Source organism: Orcinus orca, chromosome 4 (assembly GCF_937001465.1).
Source record: "Orcinus orca chromosome 4, mOrcOrc1.1, whole genome shotgun sequence".
Lineage (NCBI taxonomy): Eukaryota > Metazoa > Chordata > Mammalia > Artiodactyla > Delphinidae > Orcinus > Orcinus orca.
Window position 1 is genome coordinate 8,861,470 of NC_064562.1, and position 21,149 is coordinate 8,882,618.

The 21,149-nt window shown below is 37.9% G+C and overlaps 1 protein-coding gene and 1 long non-coding RNA gene across 12 annotated transcripts in view; one reads left to right on the forward strand and one right to left on the reverse strand.

Moving 5' to 3' along the window:
• Positions 1 to 21,149, reverse strand: part of LOC117200029 (uncharacterized) — a 163,732-nt gene that overhangs the window by 120,880 nt on the left and 21,703 nt on the right. For 10 of the 11 annotated variants that reach the window (XR_007476960.1, XR_004481444.2, XR_007476961.1 and 7 more), the window contains exons 4-5: positions 11,777 to 11,874; positions 326 to 425 (exon numbers count right to left, since the gene is read on the reverse strand). This is a non-coding gene — a long non-coding RNA (uncharacterized LOC117200029). Of the gene's footprint in view, positions 1 to 325; positions 6,443 to 11,776; positions 11,875 to 21,149 lie in introns of all 11 variants that reach the window. The other variant, XR_007476962.1, reaches the window with a different exon arrangement.
• Positions 2,010 to 17,559, forward strand: APELA (apelin receptor early endogenous ligand). Its single transcript, XM_012531712.3, has 3 exons — positions 2,010 to 2,149; positions 3,336 to 3,425; positions 15,468 to 17,559. Exons 1-2 carry the CDS (start codon positions 2,074 to 2,076, stop codon positions 3,422 to 3,424), a joined length of 165 nt encoding a protein of 54 aa, XP_012387166.1. The 5' UTR covers positions 2,010 to 2,073; the 3' UTR covers position 3,425; positions 15,468 to 17,559.

A 21,149-nucleotide genomic window follows, 5' to 3' on the forward strand; every position in this document is an offset into this window, starting at 1 on the left:
CCCAGGCCAGCTTGTTCAATGCTAACTCGAGTGATTTACCACCACTCTTGATCCATGACCCGTAGAAATGCCAGCTCACTGGTCACTGTCCAATGTCTAGCATTTCAGTTCGTCCATCAGCTTTATACACTATATTACTGGACTCCGAAAACCAACTGCTTAATCATCATCGTCAACTTCTTCTTAAGTTATATTTGGAAAGAACAATTTAAAATATATGTAAATAAATAATGCCTTAACTTTCATAAATTTGTAATACATTTATGTATTTCTAATACATTACCTTGCTTTCTCTTTCAGGTGGAAAACCAGGTAGTTTACTTACATGAGTTAAATACAACACTTCACTGTATCCTAATTGGTGGGAACACCTTCCTCAGTACTTGCTTATGTTAGGTGTATTCTAGGAGTTCATTGTTGGTCAGCTGGTAATGAAATACACAAATTTGAATCAGTTATGCGGTTTGTGGTAGTCACTATCTTATCCATAAAGAAGGCTGACCATAGTAGGACCTTTGAATAGACATAGACCTAAGACTTGGACTGAAGTTATATTGTCAAAATCTGTATTGGTCTCCTGTTGGTTTGCTCGATTTAACACTCGGTTTTGTCAGCTTGCAGTTGGTTTTCCGGGGTGCTGTACTGAGAAGCTTACAGGGGGAGTAAAATCTGAACATTACCTTTGCTATTCGTGAGGCACTTTTATATCATGAGTCCATACTCTTGTATTCAACTGATGTTACGGAATGATGTATAAATGCAGCAGGGCTGCATAGTGCCCTTTAACTCCCAGATGGGCAAATATTCTCAGGATTTTAAGAAAATGATTTTAAGAATTGCTGTATGCTCTTGCCTGTTATAAAGTTCATGGATAAGCAGGCAGGCAGGGGTTCTTACTGACTGATGTCTAAGATAAGCAAATTATGCATTAAGTTCAAACCTTAGGAAGCCGAAGGTTGTGTACCAACTACCTGAATCTAGAAAAGTGAAATGCAACAAACTTCCTGCCAATTCACAAGTTGCAGATGCTTTAGATTTGGGATTTGGGATCTACCTGAATTTGACTGTGTCTACACTATCATTTCCATTTACTTTATAGTTAAGTACAGTCATTTTCATTTGTAACAGCTACATATGACAGGCAAGGAAACACTTAAAACCACAAGCGATCTTGAAGCATGTGTGTAAAGGATGACATGAGACTGCTTTTGTCTTCTGAGCTCATTCCTAATTTCTGTGTCCGAAATATATCAGCCACCATATATAAATCTTTTAACAGAACCCAGATTTCATGAATTTGTGGCTTGCCTGAACTTACTTTTTTAAAATCCTGGATGTACTGCAGATGAAAATGATCTCTATTACTTTAGAAATTGCACTTTACAAAATAAAAAAGATGAACATTTTTCAGATTAATTTCAGAACATTCTAAATCCCAGGAATGTTTATTGATGTAAACCCACATAGATTAAGCAATTTAGAGATTTGGGGCAAACAGGCACCACTTTGCAGTAGGTTTGGAAAAGAGAAAGCATTTCAGCACATGTTCCGCCACAAAGCATTTGGCAGTCTAAGTTAGAGCTTCAGATTTCCTTCTGAAAGGGACAAGAGACTTCCTGTCATTCCTCTGGGTTTCTGCATGTGACACCGATGTGCACAATGCAAAGTGTAAACAGATGTAAATGGTGAGGGAGGGAGCCCGGCCAGTGTGTGGTTCTACACACTCTCCACACCCTGCTCTGGGCGCAGTCCGCCTCTCCTCGGAGTCGGAGGCGGACATTTCCACCCAAGTCACAGGACGCTTGACTGGTTTATTTCACCAATATTTACTTATGGAAATCAAGGGGCGTGGCCGGGGCGGGAGGAGGGGTCTGGGGCCGAGGGGCTCCGACCGCAAAACAGCACCAGTAACCTTATCTGCAGGGATCATTAACCTTTCTGGAAAACGCAGCTGGCTGTGCTCTGAGGTTTGTCCTCAGAATGTGAGGAGCGCCACACAGATACCGCAGAGACTGTTCAAAGACTGTTGGGTTTACCTTGCGCGCTTTTGCTCCACCGTAGTGTGGCAGAAAAATGAGATTGCAACAATTCTTTTTTCTGTTTCTTGTTTTTATGATGAGTCTTCTACTTACCCCCGGACAGAGACCAGGTAGGACTTGGATGGATTTGTACCGAGTGACTTGTTTTCGTGCCTGTTTGTGTGAACGGGCCTCTGAGCATGACTGTGTCTCTGTCGAAAATCGCGTAGGTGTGCTTGGGGGTGAGTGTGTAGGATTTCAGAAGTATGTTATCTATCCCGTTAGGTCTGTTATTTGGATATTTAAAAAGTAGCTGGATTTTAGAATGATGATAAATATTTGACCACTATTTTTCTAAATTCGAAGAAAATTGATCCCAAAGCTATCATAGATATGGTGTCCTTATAAGTAAAAAGAGAGCTGTTATTTCTAGATATATAGTTAGATGTGTCACTTTAAAAAGTGCCATTTTAGTATTATTGTGCTTACAGAGCCAAAAAAAGTCAAAAATATGTGTGGTCAAGATAAATAATATTAATTTACTTGACACATTTTTCAAGGATTGTATCAGTCATGTTGTTCTTAACTAACAGGGATTTAGTAAACAAAGTTATTTTAAAGTGCTTTTACTTCAGAACCAAATATCTAAGATTTCAAAGCGCTGCCAAGTAAAAAAGAAAAAAAAAATTAGAAAGTTTTCTAAGGAAAAAGCCAACCTAAATTTAAATAGAAAGGTGACACCATTTATATCTAAACATGTTAGATTATTCCCTTGATAATATACTTCTCCATTTACAACAGAAAATGGTGCATAACTGGTTAAACATTCAGTCTCTGCCTTTTAGTTAGAAGTTTGATCACTGAGACTATTTCAAATGACGTTTCCTGGTCTGACCTCTTTACATAAATAAGAAAAAAGTTTCAAGTTAGCGATTCAGAAAGCAGCTGATCCCTTCTTACTGTTTATAGCAGTTGCTATTCAAATTGTTTCTCCTCTCAAAATACAGAGCAACTTGGACAACAGTCTTGTAAAATATTTGTGATTAATTCACTACGTAAACTAAGAAGTCTAGAAACATTTAGAAAGAAGTCATGTAGGAGAAGAATTTTACTATTAAATCCCACCATCAACAATGAACTGTTAGGAATACCCATCCTGAATTTGCATCCCATTAATTTTTTATATCACAATCACAACTGAACAGAGAGCAAATAATCACAGTATAATCTGGATCGAAAGTATTCCCTCAGTCTTCAGATTAAACAACTAATTTTCTGTAAACGCCCCTGATATTTTCCTCTTTTTTTTTTTTTCAGCTAATTTGGCAATGAGAAGAAAATTGCACAGGTACAACTGCCTTCAGAGGAGATGTATGCCTCTGCATTCACGAGTGCCCTTCCCCTGAGGTATTTCTGATGGAAAGAGTTTTACTACATTTAGGCAATGTTCCAGATTACATATACCTGAGAATGCTTAAATGGCTTTAGAGTGATGTCAGTTTAAAGAATGCATACTAATGGTTTGCATACTAACAGTGAAATGAAATGATGTTTGGGAATGGCTTTAATCATTTAATGGGATGGAGGAGGAAAATGTAGGAAAATCTTGATAATTGTTGAACCTGAGTGATAGTTACGTGGGGATTAATACCATTGTGTGTGTTTGAAAATTTTCATAATTAAAAAAATCAGGCACGAGGAGAATGTAATTAATTATAAAGGTATCTTGAAACACATGTTTTGAAAATCTCTGACTAGCTCCCTATGCTGTCCAGAATAAGCACGTTTCCCATTCACACCACTCTATGCTTGAAAGCATTCGCACACGTTTGCCCAACACCACCAAGTGGATGATGTGTTAGCCTCAACACTTAGTAATTTATTCTTCCTGAAAATATTTCTTTTCATATATAAAATCAACTTAATATTAATGACATGGAAGCTTTCCAGCTTCACTAATAGAGTTGGTCATGATGGTTGCATCTTTAAGGATAAATTCTGAATGGAATTTTGTTCCTGATTTTACACTACCGCCATCACCAGTAATACTGCTTGAATCAGTTAACATCAAACACCGCCCAAGTTTGTTACTTCACACTAAAAAATAAGAAGCTTGACATTCCATTGTAATTATTTTAAGCTCTTTAATTCACATGAAATATAGCTTCCTTTAAAAAAAAGTCATAGAAATATCCCTCAGCTGGTTAACATAACACAGGCAGTTGCTCAATTAGCCTATTCATTTGGCCTGTGGACTGGAGCATTTATGGCACTATGCATCCAGGGAAAAGAATGATTGCTCTGCCTGGTGTTTAATACACGCTTTTCAAACCAGTGAAGACCATGTAGTGGGATATTAAATAAACGAAGAGCAGTTCAGTAATAAGCGTTTACCAAGAGGACTGAGACAAAAACCCAAGTTCTCTACGCCTGCATCTGTAACAAATTACTCTTTGCTATCAAAATATGAAAAAGAAATTTGGTGGAGAAATCCAGAAAGATACAAGAGGAAGTTCTTGAGAAGCCAATTAATGGGGACTAAAACATGCTTTAGAAGTGTCTTATATGTTAAAAAATCCTTTGGTGTATGTCGATAATGAATTTCAGTCTCTCATATAAATAACGGTAAAATCTGTGCTTAGGAGGAGTGGAGAAGTTCATGATTTTTCCAGCACTCCTCCACAGATAACAAAGAGGCATTTCATAGTAGCAAGGGAATTCCTGCATATGCAGGAAAGGATGCCTCACAAATGCAGACAAAAGCCCTTAGTCAGCCACAGTATATTGGCTTTCTCCACCAAACACCTGCCATAAAAACTAGGGCTGTAAGTAAACAAGATAGAGTAGTGAAATTTGAATTGTCAAAGTTAAGGAAAATTTTGACCTATAAAGCAAATTTGTAAACCAAAGGGAAACGTAAGTCGAAGCCATATAAACTATTTAATAATAGCAATCCTTTACAAAAGTTGGGTAATCCTTTTAAAGAACTGCTCAGGTTACAGCATCCATTTTCTCAGTGTTTAGACTAGTCCTACATTCCAGCTACAGTTCTTTGAAGAATGTGTAAAAGTCACATTTTGGAATCCAGCATTAGTATAAGAGCCACTGAAAGAAAAACGTTCATTTCCCCACAGGGAACTATATTTAATATCCAGTGATCAACCATCTAGAAAAGAACATGAAAAAAAATATATGTATAACGGAATCACTTTGCTGTACAGCAGAAATTAAAACATTATAAATCAACTATACTTCAATAAAATTTTCTTAAAAATTAAAAAAAAAAGATAATTTCCCAAGAGCTTGGTCAACCAGTGCTCTAAGTGCTATATTCAAGTTTGATAGCATGAATCTCACTGCCCTAAATCTGAGAGGCTGAATCTCTCTTCATTTGTCCCCCTCTGTTTTCTACGTGCTTTAGATAAAATCGCATGTCTTGACTTCATTCAGTTAGGGTCAAGGAAGACTGTAAAGGGATAGGTAAGGTAAACATTTGACTTTGAAGTTTTACAGATTAACCTTTTAGAGTGGTTTAGACTTTCAGCTCACTTGATGGGAAAGCCCGATTACATTTACTCCGTCAATTTTTCCTTCTCACAGAGTCCCCCTCAAAGATTCTCAGTGAGATTTCCTAACTGTTGAGATAATTAAATAGAAAATCTTGCCATATAAAGTTTATTTTCTAATACTTTTTTTCCTCACAAATATTTTGGCATTACCTTCAGCCCTAAGTGAATTAGAGTGAAGGAAAGCAAAAGAAGGGTGTCAGGAAATCTGAGCTTATAGGTTGATGTGGAAATGAGGTAGGGTCTTTGAGGTGGGGACTCTGATGATGTCCCCTTCCAACAGTATCATCTCACTACAGCCCTGATTTTATCGATAAATATGTGCTCTAGGTAACGACACACTCCGTTAACACATACTCTTTCTAGCTTTTTAATAATAGTTATAATACATGTTCATGGTATAACATTTTTTTCTAACAGTCTGGAAGAATACTGTAACGTCAAAAGTAAAAGTCTTCCACCCTCCTCTGTTGCCCATTTTCCTTTCCCAGAGGTAATGGCTATGAAAATATTTTTGGTGAAGTTACCTTTTAAAATTGAGACCCTTGATTACCATTCAAATGTAAATGCTTCTACTTCTCTATTTTCTGCCTTTTTAAAAAGAATTGTTTTGTAGAAGTATAGTTAATTTACAATATTGTGTTAGTTTTAGGTGTATAGCCAAGTGATTCAGTTATATATTTTTTCAGATTTTTTCCCACTGTAGGTTATTACAAGCTATTGAATGTAGCTCCTTGAGCTATACAGTAGGTCCTTGTTGCTTACCTATGTTATGTATATCGTAGTTGTATCTGGTAATCCCCATAGCCCTCACTTGTCCACTTGGTAACCGTAAGTTTGTCTTCTATGCCTGTGAGTCTGTTTAGTATATAGATTCAGTTGTATTATTTCATTCCACTCCGACGCTGGGTCTCTGTGTGCTTTCTCCACACCCAGACAACCAGCCTCCATACTGTCTGCCTTACTCCTACCCTTTAAGTCATGATTCCCCCCCACCCCTGACCAAATCTCTGCTCTGCCTCCAAACTCTATGCAACCGTCCTGTTGTCCTGGCCCTTCTCACTCTATTCTGCCTCTTTGTCTTATCCGAAAGCCAACTCTGCCTTCAGTGCAGAATCTCCACTTTAGGGGAGCACTTCACCTCCAACTTTAGCGGCGCTCTCTGCAAAGAACTCTTCTTACTTTTAAGCACCTCTGATTCCCATTCAGTTCTATTTCAAGACTTTAATGACCTCCAGTTTCCTTAAACTTTTTAACCTCCTTATCCAACTCACAGCAAGAGATGATTCCTCTTCCCATCGAAAATGGAGGTAATCAAGCTTCAAAACCAGACCCTGCCCTCAAACTACAAACATCTACATCTACAGCGTCTTCTGTTTTCCCCTCCTAGTCTTTCATTAGGAGGTTCCTTTCTTGGTTATGGTTCATCTCTCCACACCTCAGGAACCTTGATCCAACAATTACTGCCTTTCTTCCCTAGCATGTTCAATATGTCAAAACTGATCTATTTCATCTTTAAAAAAAAAAAAAAGAAAAAGAAATAAGGTGCACCCTTGGCCCCATAGTGCTCTCTAGTGACCAGCTCAGGTTCTTCTCTGCACAGCCCAATTTCTTGAAAAGTGGCTACTTCCTTTCCTCCCATGTATTTTCAATGCACTGTTCCCACTGCATTCTGGGAAAGGTCCCTAGTGACTTCCTTCTTCTCAAATTCAGTGAACACATCAGCTGTCTCTGTGGGTCAAGTTGTAGAATGAATTTTCCTTGGTTTCAAAGATACCCTCCTCCCTTCTGACCATCTCTGGAATAAATCACTATTCCTTTCAGGACCTGTACAGGGTGTCCAACTGCCTACCTGGAATCACCTCAGCTGCCCTGCAGATACTTGAAGTCCATGGCCACAGTGCACATGCAGATCTCCACCATGCCTTCTGCACAGCTCTTCCTGTAACTCAGCTCTCTGTTCCAATACCATGCGTGTCATCAGGAAGGACTTCCCTGATGATCCTTTATGTAAAAAAGCAGTACCAAAATAAAGTCTTAAAGCAATTCTTCAACCTGCCCAAGATATTTCCAATTTTCCTTTTCCTGGATTGTTTTTCTCCATAATACGTAATGCCATGTAACATAACATGTATTTACTCTGTTGTTTGTTTAGCATCTTCCTCTCTTCATTAGAATGTAAGTTTCATGAGAACAGGAACTTTGCTTTGGTCATCAGCTCTTCAGAAATATTTGATGAGCGACTGAATGAATAGCTAAAAGTAAATTCTTTAATTCCTTCCACTCAAATATGTCCCCTGTGTTCTCAAATTTACTGTGTATTAGGCACTGTGCTGTGAAACGTAACGTGGTACTGTCCCAACCTAAACTTCTGAGCAGAGTGCCCTAGTGTCCAGTTCTGTTCGGTTCCTCAGCCTGTCATTTCTACCTGACAACCTGCTTCCTCCTTTTCATCTCTTTACTACTATTTCAGTGCCTGTTATATCTCTCCAACATGACTGCCACACCTTAACTGATCACTCCAGCCTCCAGGTATCTTCTGGAAAATCCATTTTTTGTTTTATCATCTGATCTTTTTAAACTGTAAATCCAATCATGTCACACCTTGATTAAAATCCTTAACTGTCTCTGTAGCCTTCAGGACAGTGAGAACTCCCATAATTTAACAAAGGACACATTACAAAGGGTACCTCTGCGGCATCACCTCTTCTCCCCTGCCCTTTCTCAGAGTGGATAAGAGTTAAGACAGGACTGCCTAGGTTCTAGCTCTGGCCACACAGCTCACCCACTGGTGATCTCTGGTAAGTCACTTATCTCTTCTAAGCCTCCTTTCACTTCCAGACCTGGAAAATGGAGCTGGTAATGTAATGGTATGTACCTTATCGTAACTGTACCTAGCACACAGTAAGTGCTAAACAGGTAGTAGCTAGAATTATTAACATGGCTTTAAAGTCAGTCCATTCTTCACCTCTTGCCCTTCCTCAAGTTACACTTCTGCCTACTTACTCTTTTCCTCACTATCAAGTCGTCCTTCAAGACACCTTCCCTGGTTTTGATACCCCTACAGATTTTATTAGATGCCCACTTTTTGCTCTCAGCCCCGTTTGCATATACTTCTGTCAAAATACCCGACTCACTGCCCTGTAATAATGTGTTAACTGACTGGACTCCTCCCTACCTCCCTCCACACACTAGAAATTCTCTGAAGGCAGAGTGTGGGTGTTCTGACTTTGTTAAATTAACATTTGTTAAGTGGAGCACAGAGTACAGAATAGTGAGCCTTACTGCAACACCTGACCACAGATATGTTGAAATAGAGAAGTTTATTACAGTCCTGGAGGAAGCACCGGGCATGCCTCAAGGGGCCACATGGGGAGGCCAAGGCAGAGTGCAGACAGAGAGAGGGGACCTGGGGGACACACGTGCCTTTAGTAGGGTCTGTGGTGGAGTCCTTTGGATTCCTGGGCAAGGGCCTGATAAGTCAAATCAGACCAAAAGAGCATGATTTTGGTAAGCCCCAGGGGGTCTTACCTAAGGGGCACATAAGGTAACCAGGCCCTGGGAGACAGGGAGGCTGTTGATCACAAGGGCTGCTGGGGCTTCGTGTCAGGAACTTCTGTTTGCTTGTGACCTTGCACTGCTCTCCAGGGCATGTGCTTCGTTTGTAAAGCCCCACACAAAATGCATGCCTGGCAGCAACACCATGGGGTAGCTTAGCTAGACTCTCATCATTGGGTTGCATTTATTTATCTTCCTATCTTCAGCCGAAAAAAGTGCCTGGGATACAGCGGACACTCCAACAATTTTGCTCAAAGAAATGAAATGAAACTTTTATCAATATTTATTGTCTTAGCATTTAAGAGGTACTACCGTCAGGCCCCAACACGCATTTTCAGCTTTATTTCCTGATATTAGCTGCCAGACTGAACTCTTCCTCGCTCATCTCACCAAGTGCAAACCCTGCCTCTCCCCCAGGGTTCTCTTCCAACTCCATTTCCTATATGAGGCCCACCCTCATCCCAAGAGCTTAAAATAATGTTCCACTCTCAACAGTCACTGCATTTTTATCAGTAGGTTTTTAAAGTCATTTATCATATATTCTACTTTATTTCATCAAATTTTACCAGTACTGGAACGTGAGCTTCTTGAAGATAAGACTTGGCCCCTAAAGTTTAGCCTATAAACCTTTATAGTGTGTGAATAGCGGAGAGCAGCTTGAAGTATAGGGGATTCTTGCATGGACTATAGTATCTGTAGGACGTCTTGCTCAAGACTAAATAAAATATAGAAAATTACTGTTTTCTCAGTTAATCATAGTCTAGTGTCCGAAGACCATGTCAGAGAAAATCCCTAATGTTCCTAATTTACCGATGAAATAAAACTTTTTTATAAAGACCCTGATGCCTTTATGATAATATATACAATATAACATACTGAATATTTAAATATACAGCTAGGTTTTACATATATATTATTATAATACATGTACATTCCCCTATGCAAAATATGTATATGATGGACTAAAGCCAAATTTCAGAGTATTCTTCACTTTGGAAACTGATTTCTCATTACAAAGTGTATAATAATTCTTTTTGCAGATACTTAGTTAAGGTAGCTGTTGTCTAACATGTTTAGGAATCTAAAATTTCTTTGTAGCATAAATTTTTTGTTTGTTCTCAATTATGTATTCAGTTAGTGACCTAGTGATATAGATAAACTGTATTATTGCATAGCAGTAATGTATTTGAAAAATATATTATTCTTAGACAATAACAAGAGAATATTTTTTAAGTGACTTGAGAAAAACAAAATCACTTATCATTAACTCCTTCAATACATTCCACTTTTGGATGTATTTTTTTTTAATAGTGATGTGTGATATTGAATGCCACAATTCTCTCCACACTACCAACAATATCAAAATGTGAGATGAATTCTAAACTTTCCTGATCTTAACAAAATTATTAGCAATTTTCACCAGAAACATTAAAAATCTTGTCAGTGTATCTACAATTCCTCAGAATATTGCTAATTTATAATTAAAATCCTTGAGAGCTTACCTGTTACCACTCAGAATATTTATAAACAAAATAATAATGCAAACCACATGTCTTCTGCTTTGCTTTGTTAAAATTCTATTAGAGAAGAGACATAGGCAGAATAGACAGGCTTTCCCAAGGCCTCCTTCACTGGTCTCGGCCCTGCACACCTGTGGTCATGCCTAGAGCTTGGGTCAGCCACTGCCACTATTCTAACCCCATCAGGCCTTCCAGAGCATTGACCCTTGACTGGTCCCTTTCTCCTGCTAAGACTGTATAATGCATTAGTTCCATAATTGCTGCCAGTATTACACGTTTTCCTGCTGCTCTGTTTTCATCTCATTGTTCTGGAAGGATCTTGAAGTCTTCAAACAGGTATGTTATTGCTGCTGGAGAATACATAAGAAGTCAGATTGGAAATGCTTCAAATTCTTCATCGGATCCCAAACTGTACAGCAAACCTACATATCTGTGGTCAACTTGCTGCCTTGCGCTCCACAATAACTGCTTCTAACTTCTTCTATTCACCTCAAATTTTAGGCCCTAATCTTCAGGCAGATGGCCTTGCCTCATATCACAGAGAAAAGAGAAGTCATCACATGGTATATCCCTCAGCCTCCAAGTACAAAACAAGACTCCCATCTAATCCCCCTCCTACTCTGCCCACCCTGACCCTCCTCTTCCTCTGGGTTTCACGGAAGGTCTGACCGTTGCTCCATCTGTGTATGGATCCCTTCCCTTCCCACTTTCTCAGGAATCTCAAACTGCCGCTTTCACACTGTCTTCATGCTCTCTGCCCGCTGGATCGTCGTGTCAACACGGAGGTGAGGTTTAAACGCTGGTAAGGCTACGTAGTAAAACAACACACGCACACACTCCTTAGTCCAGGCTCTTGAATGAGTCTTCTGTACTCCTCGTCTCCAATTCATTATTTTCCATGCACATTTTAACCTACTCTAATCTTACGCCTTCTTTAAAATAACGTCAATCATCTTCATTTGCTTAGTTTTCCCTCTGATTTCTCAGCAGAATTTAGCAACTGACTACACTCAATCTGCAAAACTCCCTTCCCTTAAGTTCCAGGATACCACACTTATACTTTTCTGCTAAATTCTCAGCTGACTCTCTGGCTCCTAGGCAGGTGTCATCTTACCTGGAAAGACTTGCACGGCGGAGTTTCTCTACTCTCTCCTGCTCCGTTTCAGCCATTCCTTTGGCCTCCGTTACCTCTTCACGCGGAGTGGTAATACTCTGCAGGAAAAAAGGAAGATCATCTCAGTGAGAACAAGCAAAGCCTATTTATTCAGAGCTCGCTATGGCAAGGGAGTAAGCCACCATGGCTATTTGGCTATTAAGAATAATTCTGGGAGGGACGGTGGGAGGAAGGAAGGAAGGAAGGAAGGAGGGAAGGAGGGAAGGAAGGAAAAAAGAAAGAAAGAAAGAAGATAAAGTAAAATAAAATAGAGTAAAATATAATAAAGTTATTAAATTAAAAACAATTATTAAGAAAAAAAATTAAAAAACAAAAACGGACATATAGGGCCTTAGGACAAATGGTGGAAGCAAAGCTATACAGACAAAATCTCATACAGAAGCACAAACATACACACTCACAAAAAGAGGAAAAGGGGAAAAAATAATAAATCTTGCTCTAAAGTCCACCTCCTCAATTTGGGATGATTCGTTGTCTAAAGGAGGGAAGAATAATTCTGTTCTGAACGTTCATGTACGAGTTTTTGTTTGAACATCTTTTCAGTTCTCTTGGGTGTACACCCAAGAGTGAAACTGCTGCATTATGTGGTTACTCTGTGTTTGACTTATTGAGGAACTGCCAAACTATTTTCTACAGTGGTTACAGCAATTTACATTCCTAACAACAATATATGTGTTGCAATTTCTCTACATTCTCACCAGTACCTGTTATTATAGCCATGCTGGTGCATGTGAAGTGGTATCTCGTGATTTTGATTTACATTTCCCTAATGACTATCTTTTCATGTATCCACTGGCCATTTGTCTATCTTCTAAAAGCTATCCAAATCCTTTGCCCATGTTTTTCAATTGACTTACTTGTCTTTTTATTGTCAAGTTGTAAAAATTCTTTATATATTTTGAATACATGGCCCTCATCAGATATATGATTTGCAGATTAGTTTCTTCCATTCTATTGATTGTCCTTTCACTTTCTTGGTGTTGTCCTTTGAGAACAAAAGTTTTTAGTTTTTTGTTTTGTTTTGTTTTGGTTTGGTTTTTTTTGCAGTACGTGGGCCTCTCACTGTTGTGGCCTCTCCCGTTGCGGAGCACAGCCTCCGGACGCACAGGCTCAGCGGCCATGGCTCACGGACCCAGCCGCTCCGGAGCATGTGGGATCTTCCCAGACGGGGGCACGAACCCGTGTCCCCTGCATCAGCAGGCGGACTCTCAACCACTGCGCCACCAGGGAAGCCTAAGTTTTTAGTTTTGTTAAAGTCCAGTTTGTCTATTTTTTCTTTGGTTGCTTGTACTTTATATGTTAAAACACCATTGACTAATCCAAGGTCACGTATATTTACATTTATATTTTCTTCTAAAAGTTTTATAGTTTTGTATCTTACATTTATGTCTATGATCCGTTTTGAGTTAAATTTTGTGTATGGTGTAAGGAAGGAGTCCAACTTCTTTTGCTTATGGATATCCAATTGTTCTAGCACAATTTGTTGAAATTACTGTTCTTTCCCCCATTGAATTACCTTGGCACTACTGTCAAAAATCTGTTGACCACTAATGTAAGGGTTTATTTCTGGACTCTCAGTTCTATTTCATTGATGTAATGTCAATCCTTGAACTAATCCTATAATAGTTCTATTGATGATTGCATTATTATAGCAAGTTTTTTAATCAGGATGTGTGAGTTCTCCAATTTTGTAGTTCAAGATTGTTTTGGTTATTCTGGTTCCTTGAATTTCCATATGAATTTTAATATCAGCTTGTCAGTTTCTGCAGAGTGGCAGCTGTGACTTGGATAGCATTATCTTTAATCTGTAGATCAATGTGGGAAGTATTGCTATCTTCACAATTATGTTTTTCAATACATGAACATGGACCCTTGAGCAACATGGGTTTGCACTGTGTAGGTCCACTTACGTGGATTTTTTTCACTACGTAAGTGCCACAGTCCTACACAATCCATGGTTGATTGAATCTGTGGATGTAGAACCACAGATACAGGGGGACAACTGTAAGGTTATACGCAGATTTTCAACTGTGTGAAGGGTCAGTGCCCCTAATCGCCACGTTGTTCAAGGGTCAACTGTAATCAGATCTAACTTAGTTTATCTCAACATTTTATAATTTTTTAGAATACAATTTTTATACCTCTTTTGTTTAGCTTACTCCTGATATTTTATTCTTTTGGTGCTATTGTAAGTGGAATTTTCTTAATTTATATTTTTGAATTATTCATTGCTAATATATAGAACTGTAATTGATTTTTGCTTATCGACCTTATATCCTATAACCTTAATGAAATTATTAATTCTTATAGATTTTAGTAGGTTCCTTAGGATTTGCTATGTATGAGCTCATGTCATCTGCAAATAGATGTAGTTTTACTTCTTCATTTCTAATCTGGATGCCTTTTCTTTTCCTTGTCTAATTGCCCTAACTAGTCTGGTGCAATGTTGAATGGAAGTGGTGAGAACAGACATCCTTGTCTTATTCCTGATCTTAGATGGAAAGCATTCAGTCTTTCACCATTAAGTATGATGTTATGTAAAATGTGAGGTCAAAAATGTTGCGGGAGTGGGCAGTAAAAGTGCAGATTTGTTAGAATGTGTTGGAACTTAAGGGATCCCTTAAGTTAAAGTTTACACTTTAAACTTACACAATGTTGTTATATGTCAATTATATCTCTATTAAAGCTGGAAATAAATTTTAAAAAATTTATACTGCCTAGAGAAACCCTGGCACCAGTAATTCTCTTCCTGTAAAATATCCATGATCCTCTTAAGTGAAAATTAGTTATATTTTTCCCTACCATATATTTAAAATGTATTGCTAACTACTAATTATTAAATGGTCTTGTAGTATTAAGAATCCTCAGAACAATTTTAAAAAATTGAAGTATAGTTAATGGACAATATTACATAAGTTACAGGTGTGCAATATAGTGATTCACAATTTTGAAAGTTTATACTCCATTTATAGTTATAAAATATTGGTTATATTCCCTGTGTTGTACAATATATCATTGTAGTTTATTTTATACATAATAGTTTGTACTTCTTAATCCCCTACCCCAATCTTGCCCCTCCCCGTTTCCCTGTCCCTAAAGGTAATCACTAGTTTGTACTCTATATCTGTGAGTCTGTTTCTTTTCTGTTATATTCACTAGTTTGTTGTATTTTTTAGATTCCACATATAAGTGATATCATACAGTATTTGTCTTTCTCTGGGACCATTTTGTTTGTTAAATAAAATACCCCAAAGTAAGATTTTGGTTCTGATATCTTTCTTTAACCTGCTCCAAATAACCTTCTTAGCTGGTATAAATATCAGAAATCAATGTCCATAATATTAAAAAAAAATAGTTGAGAGTACCAATGTGGGTCACTGAGCAAATCAAGATTATTAGATGAAAAATAATTTAATGTAAAACCTCAATAGCATAAATTCAGACTTTTAAACAAATACAGTGCTGTATTTATATTGAAAGGTAAGAAAATATGAAGTTGCTTTCAGCACTGAAAAACCGTGGTAACTTTTCATAATTCATCAGCTATAAAAAGAAATTAAGCATGAGTAAATTGGTCTGCTGGATAGCATTTCTTATTATGTGTTTCTTTCTCCTTTGCTTCCAAATCTAGATCTTCTCTATCTAACTTCTCCAGATCTACCAGAAGAGGAGTGAAGGAAAAGATACCCACCCATGTAATAGTGTGATTGCTTAGAAGTTTCTGTATGAAAAGGAATTGTTTGAAAGCAATGGGATGGTTTATTAGTTTCACACGATTCTCTTCTTTCTGGTTTCTCTTTAGAGAGAAAATAAATTCAAAAGCAATTCCAGTCTGAAGTATAATTATTTGCTTGTATAACAAAATTCTCTTATCTTTTTCTGCACATTATTATTCTTACCTGGTTTAAGAAGAAAAACTCTTTAATGTCTTAGAACTCTCTAACAGTAAAAAGTGTAGGAGTTTAAAATTGTCCTTTCATATTCTTATAATTTTCCGAAGGTATTAAAATTACTTTTTATATGTTTGAGTGATTGTAAAAAAAAATCCTAAATCTGAAATCAGTTGCATTGGCTATTTGGCTTTGCAGAATAGGGAGAAAATTATTCGTTCATTGATTATTTATATAGAGAGACTAAGAAAGAAACTATTAACCGCTACCAATGTTATATAATAGGCTTTAATGTTTATGAACGTACTTTTTACTTTGAATAATATCCATTTATAGTTGTAAAATAAAGTCTGAAATAGTAATTGTAGTTCAGTTTATATTACAGCTGAAATGTTTATTTCTGAACCTATTTTTCAACATGTCATCATAAGAAGCCAATGTCTGATTTCTTTTGAAGTTCTGTTTTATGCCCTTCATTCATCTGTATAGACAGCTTCTTAGAAAGGCCAACTTAAAATTGAAATTTAAAATACACTGGGCTTCCCTGGTGGCGCAGTGCTTGAGAGTCCGCCTGCCGATGCAGGGGACACGGGTTCGTGCCCCGGTCCAGGAAGATCCCACATGCCGCGGAGCGGCTGGGCCCGTGGGCCATGGCCGCTGAGCCTGCGCGTCCGGAGCCTGTGCTCTGCAACGGGAGAGGCCACACACTGAGAGGCCTGCGTGCCGCAAAAAAAAAACAAAAAAAACAAAAAAATCAAAAAACACTTATGCCAATAAAGTCTCAAGCAGAGTGATGTCTCCAGTATCTGAGTGCTCATCATTCTGCTAGGCTTTATTTGGGTGTGGTGGTGAGACATGTAAATAAAAACTCAGAGGGAATCTAAGGATATGATTACCAAAGAAGGACATTATCCTAAGTCTGCATTGTACTGATAATTAGTTGTTCTCAAGTTGTTAAATATGCTCCTAATTTGTATTTATTCAAAGACTGTTAGCTCACTGCCATAAAGTTTTAAATATTTTACTGTAAGTTAACGCTATATATGAAATTTACATATTCATATCTTGACTAGAAATTTTACTTTGTAAACATTCTAGAGTGGGAGAAGCCATAAACCTTTAATCCCGATTTTGCCAAAATAAAAAATTGAGATTTATATATAAAGAATTTGAAATATAAATTCTGATACATGAAAGTTTGTCTCCCTTTCATAGCTAACTTGTTAACAGTGTTTTGGGGGGATGGAAGGTGCTTATAAAAGTACTGTAATTAAATTTACACACAAACAAAAGATGTTTTATGAAATGTGTTATTTCATTATTTAAATTGGATATTTGGGGGGAACTCTAAATGGGTTTCTAGACGAATTATAATTCCTTTGCACAAGTGCATTTAAGTAGAAACATAGCTATTAACAATTACATTTGTTGAAAACACATATGTACTTATTTATATAATTTGTACAAAAAAAGAAAAGATTCATACAGCTCAGATACATCTCATGGAATACAAGCCTACACTTTTGCAAGATCAGACTCTCACATTCACAGAAAAAGTTAAAAACCAGCCGTAATTAAATGGTTATAGATTTCTGCTCATACAACTTCAGTAATTGTTCAATAAAACACTCAGTGATTTGAGTGTCTAGTTGTCCTTACTTGTGTAAGTTCAGAGTATTGAGCACAGGATTGTAGAAATGTTCCTGTACTTGTCTCTTTTTCCATTGTTCCTTTTCATTGGGGCATTTAAGACTGATCATACCTGCCAGTGCAGATCTTTTACCTAATTCAAGATTATCAGAGGAAAGGCAAAGATTCTCGCAAAATTTATTTAAAAACTCAATAACCAGTGGCATGTACGTTGAAAGTGGCACACCAGCATAAGTCCATGGCAGTGGAGCCATGTTTTATTCACTGGCAAGGTGAAGGGTGAGACCAGAGGAGTGTCAGATATGTGTACTTTAAACTTTACCTTCTCTGTGATTTGGTGTTTGTTTTATTATTTTTCTATTAAAAGTTCTTTGCAATTTCTAACATTTTCAGAACACAAAGGAAAAGAAATTTTATATAGTTTAATCAAGATAGCTAAGGGTATCAGAAGTAACGGTGCCACCTCAATTTGGAGTCATGGGTGAGTCAGTGAAGTGAGCAGATACAGAGTAGTGGACCAAAGAAGAGATGTAAATGTTGATCCCTTCTTTCTTGGCTCAGTCCCTTCCAAACTCCATGAAATCAGTGAGGGCTTTGGTCCCTTCATCATTTTCACTCTCCTGGTGCCAGTACTAGAATAAGTGGGCACAAAATTTAAGGGTGTGCCCAAAACCTCAGTAGTCAAGACAAGTAACACCATTTTTAACATCATTTTTGAAAAGAAAAAGGACAATGAACAAAATATCAAGCTTTTAGATAAGTACAGGATGAGCTGAGCCATGTCAGAGCCTAAGGAAAAAGATAAAAATTGGAAATTCTAGTCCTATCAGTGACTATAGCCTTGTTTTAACACATTAGAGCCTGAATTCCAACCCTCTGTTTCTTCCCTTTGTTCTCACTTCAACAAATGACTTCACTCCCTAAACTCCAGATCTATATTTCATCTTCCATTCTTGGCTTCCACCTGGCCAGAGTGATCAAGGAAAGAACACCGGATTCTAGCCCCAGCTTCATTTTATATCTAAGCTCTCATCCTACTATAAATTCATATAATTGGATTCCAATGAGTCTTGGTAAGAGACAGTGTGGTTGATAATTTGAGGCTCTGGCCCCTGTCAGCTGCTCTGCAGAAAAGTCCTATCAACCTCCTCTGGAAATTTGTCATCTGATTGTACACGAAGAATCCACAAGAACTACCTACACCATCTCCTGACTGTACACTTTCAGGATTATCACGTTACTCTATTTTTGCAAGTTCTTGTGATACCTTATATCAACTGTTCTGTGGCAGTTGCTATGGAAGTGGCCATATAATATTCTTCAAAGTCTTTAACTTGGTGTTAAGAGCAAAGAATATTTTGGTATATAGCCATTTCTGTTTTTCTATTTTTAATGTAATGTTTCCTGTGATGATGTGTTAGTAGGTCAGTTTGCCCACTATTTTCTTCCTTCCAAAGGAAGGAAGCTTTTGTATTTCATAACTGATATAGTTATGCTTAACTAAATATGACTTGTATAAACTGAGCCACAAGTGTCATGAAAAGTTCAAATACTATAAGTAAACCAAAACAAAAATATTTCTAATTTTTCAGCATTTGGAAAAATCTTTTAATAATATTAGCTTTGAAAAATGAAAAAAAGTTCTAAACTTGCAATCTGTTTTTAAAAATTGTGTTTTCTGTTAAACACTCTTTTCCTGTGATAAGACTTTAGATGACTGTTATTCATATTGTAATTTTTGGCGTTCTGTTTTTAGAGTGTTTGAGCCCTCTTTCTTTTTTTTTAATTATCTAGGTTTAATTTAAAGTGCACTTGTTAGTAAGGATGGGACAGAAGAAGGGAGAAAAGAAGGGGTTCCGCCTCTGCAAAGTGATTTCCCCAAAACCTTATGGGATTAAGTATCATTTTGCCTGTTTTTAGATGAGGAAACAGGAACTAAGAAAATGAGAGTAACATTAGCTACATACAGCTAGTAAATTAATAGTAGTACTTGGAATACAAAGCCAAGCGCCTTCCAAAATATGCTCTTAAGCACTAGGATATAAGAGAAGTTTTAAACTATTTATTAAAGCTACAAATTATATAACGTGAAATTAAAAATAGTTTCCTGACCTGCAACTGAAAAATGAAGAAAAATTTCTGGTTCATGGGTTTACGCCTTTGAAATCAAGCAGGACCCTGTGGGCTCTCCCTGGGTACAAATCCTTTCTGTGTCCCCCGTTCCTTGTTTGTAGGAAAAAAGGCTTCAGCATCCTAGACTTTCCCTGAGTACCAAAGGGCAGATTCAAATAGTTGCTAATCAGGGAAGTGAGAGAATGCTAAAACAAAGGAGGAGCAGTCAAGAAACAGTAGTGCAGGGACTTCCCTGGTGGTGCAGTGGTTAAGAATCCACCTGCCAATGCAGGAGACATGGGTTCGAGCCCTGGTCTGGGAAGACCCCACGTACCGTGGAGCAACTAAGCCCGTGAGCCACAACTACTGAAGCCTGCACACTCTAGAGCCTGTGAGCCACAACTACTGAGCCCGTGAGCCACAACTACTGAGCCCACGAGCCACAACTACTGAAGCCCACATGCCTAGAGCCCATGCTCCACAACAAGAGAAGCCACTGCAACGAGAAGCCCGCGCACGGCAATAAAGAGTAGCCCCTGCTCGCCGCAACTAGAGAAAGCCCACGCACAGCAACGAAGACCCAACACAGCCCAAAATAAATAAATAAATAAATAATAATAATAAAATAATAAATTTATTAAAAAAAGAAAAAAGAAACAATGCAGCCATGGGTGCACAGTCCTGGTTCCTCCTGAAGGAATATACATAACTCTCTCTTTGAGTTCTTCTGTAGGAACTAAGGCCTCAACCCAAGGGGAGGATGGTAACTTCCAGCTGAGCAGTAGATTCCTGGAGCACTGCTCTGTTACCTCACCACCAAGCAAACAGAAGAAAGTCACTCACCCTGCAGTCCTCACCCCAAATTTTGCCTATAAAAACTTCTCCTGGAAAACCATCAGGGAGTTTGTGTTTTTTGAGCACAAGCCGCCCGTTCTCCTTGCTTAGCCCTTGGCCTCACTTTTTGCACTGAGGCAGATCAGTGTAGTGATCACCACTTCAGCTTACTTAACCAGAGACCTGTGTATTTCTCTGTTTGTACAACTCATACTTAATTCAACAAAGTTTGGCTTCATTCCTCCCAATTTTCCTTCCTCTCCTTTCAAGGACTTTCAAAAATTATTCCGTTTACTTATCTTTTAAAGAGAAAAAAGTATCTGCATAAAATAAAACTCTTTCTTTTGTTTATTGTCATATTTAAGCAGAATATTTTTTATTCTAAAAATAATTGTATCAAAATGAGACAGGAGGGAAGGGGGCAGGGCACAACCTTTATAAGAATGACATAGCCATTGAGCATACAACAAAAACTGGTTAGAACCTACTGGGCCCAAGATGGCTGAAGATTCAACTTCCAGTAGACTTTGAGCCTCATTATATGCTCATTGTGATACATTAGCATATGCTAAATTGAAACAGGAGGGAATGGGATAGGGTACATCCTTTAAAAGAATGACATAGCTGTTGAGGACATGACAAAAACTGGGTAGAACCAGCTAGGTCCAAGATTGATACTGAGCAGGGCCTCCATGATCTGCCTCCATGACCTTCCCTGAGTTCCAACCGGCAGATTCAAACAATTGTTAGAGAAAGGAGGGGATGCGAGACCAGGGACAAACAGTCAAGAGAAACAGTAGTGCAGCCTTGGTGCAAGGTCCTGGTTT

Bases quoted from the DNA above. Each gene is read 5' to 3' on its own strand.
- APELA (XM_012531712.3), top strand. From the start codon at position 2,074: ATGAGATTGCAACAATTCTTTTTTCTGTTTCTTGTTTTTATGATGAGT. The intron at 2,150-3,335 runs GTAGGACTTGGA...TTTTTTTTTCAG, and splicing joins TACCCCCGGACAGAGACCAG to CTAATTTGGCAATGAGAAGA.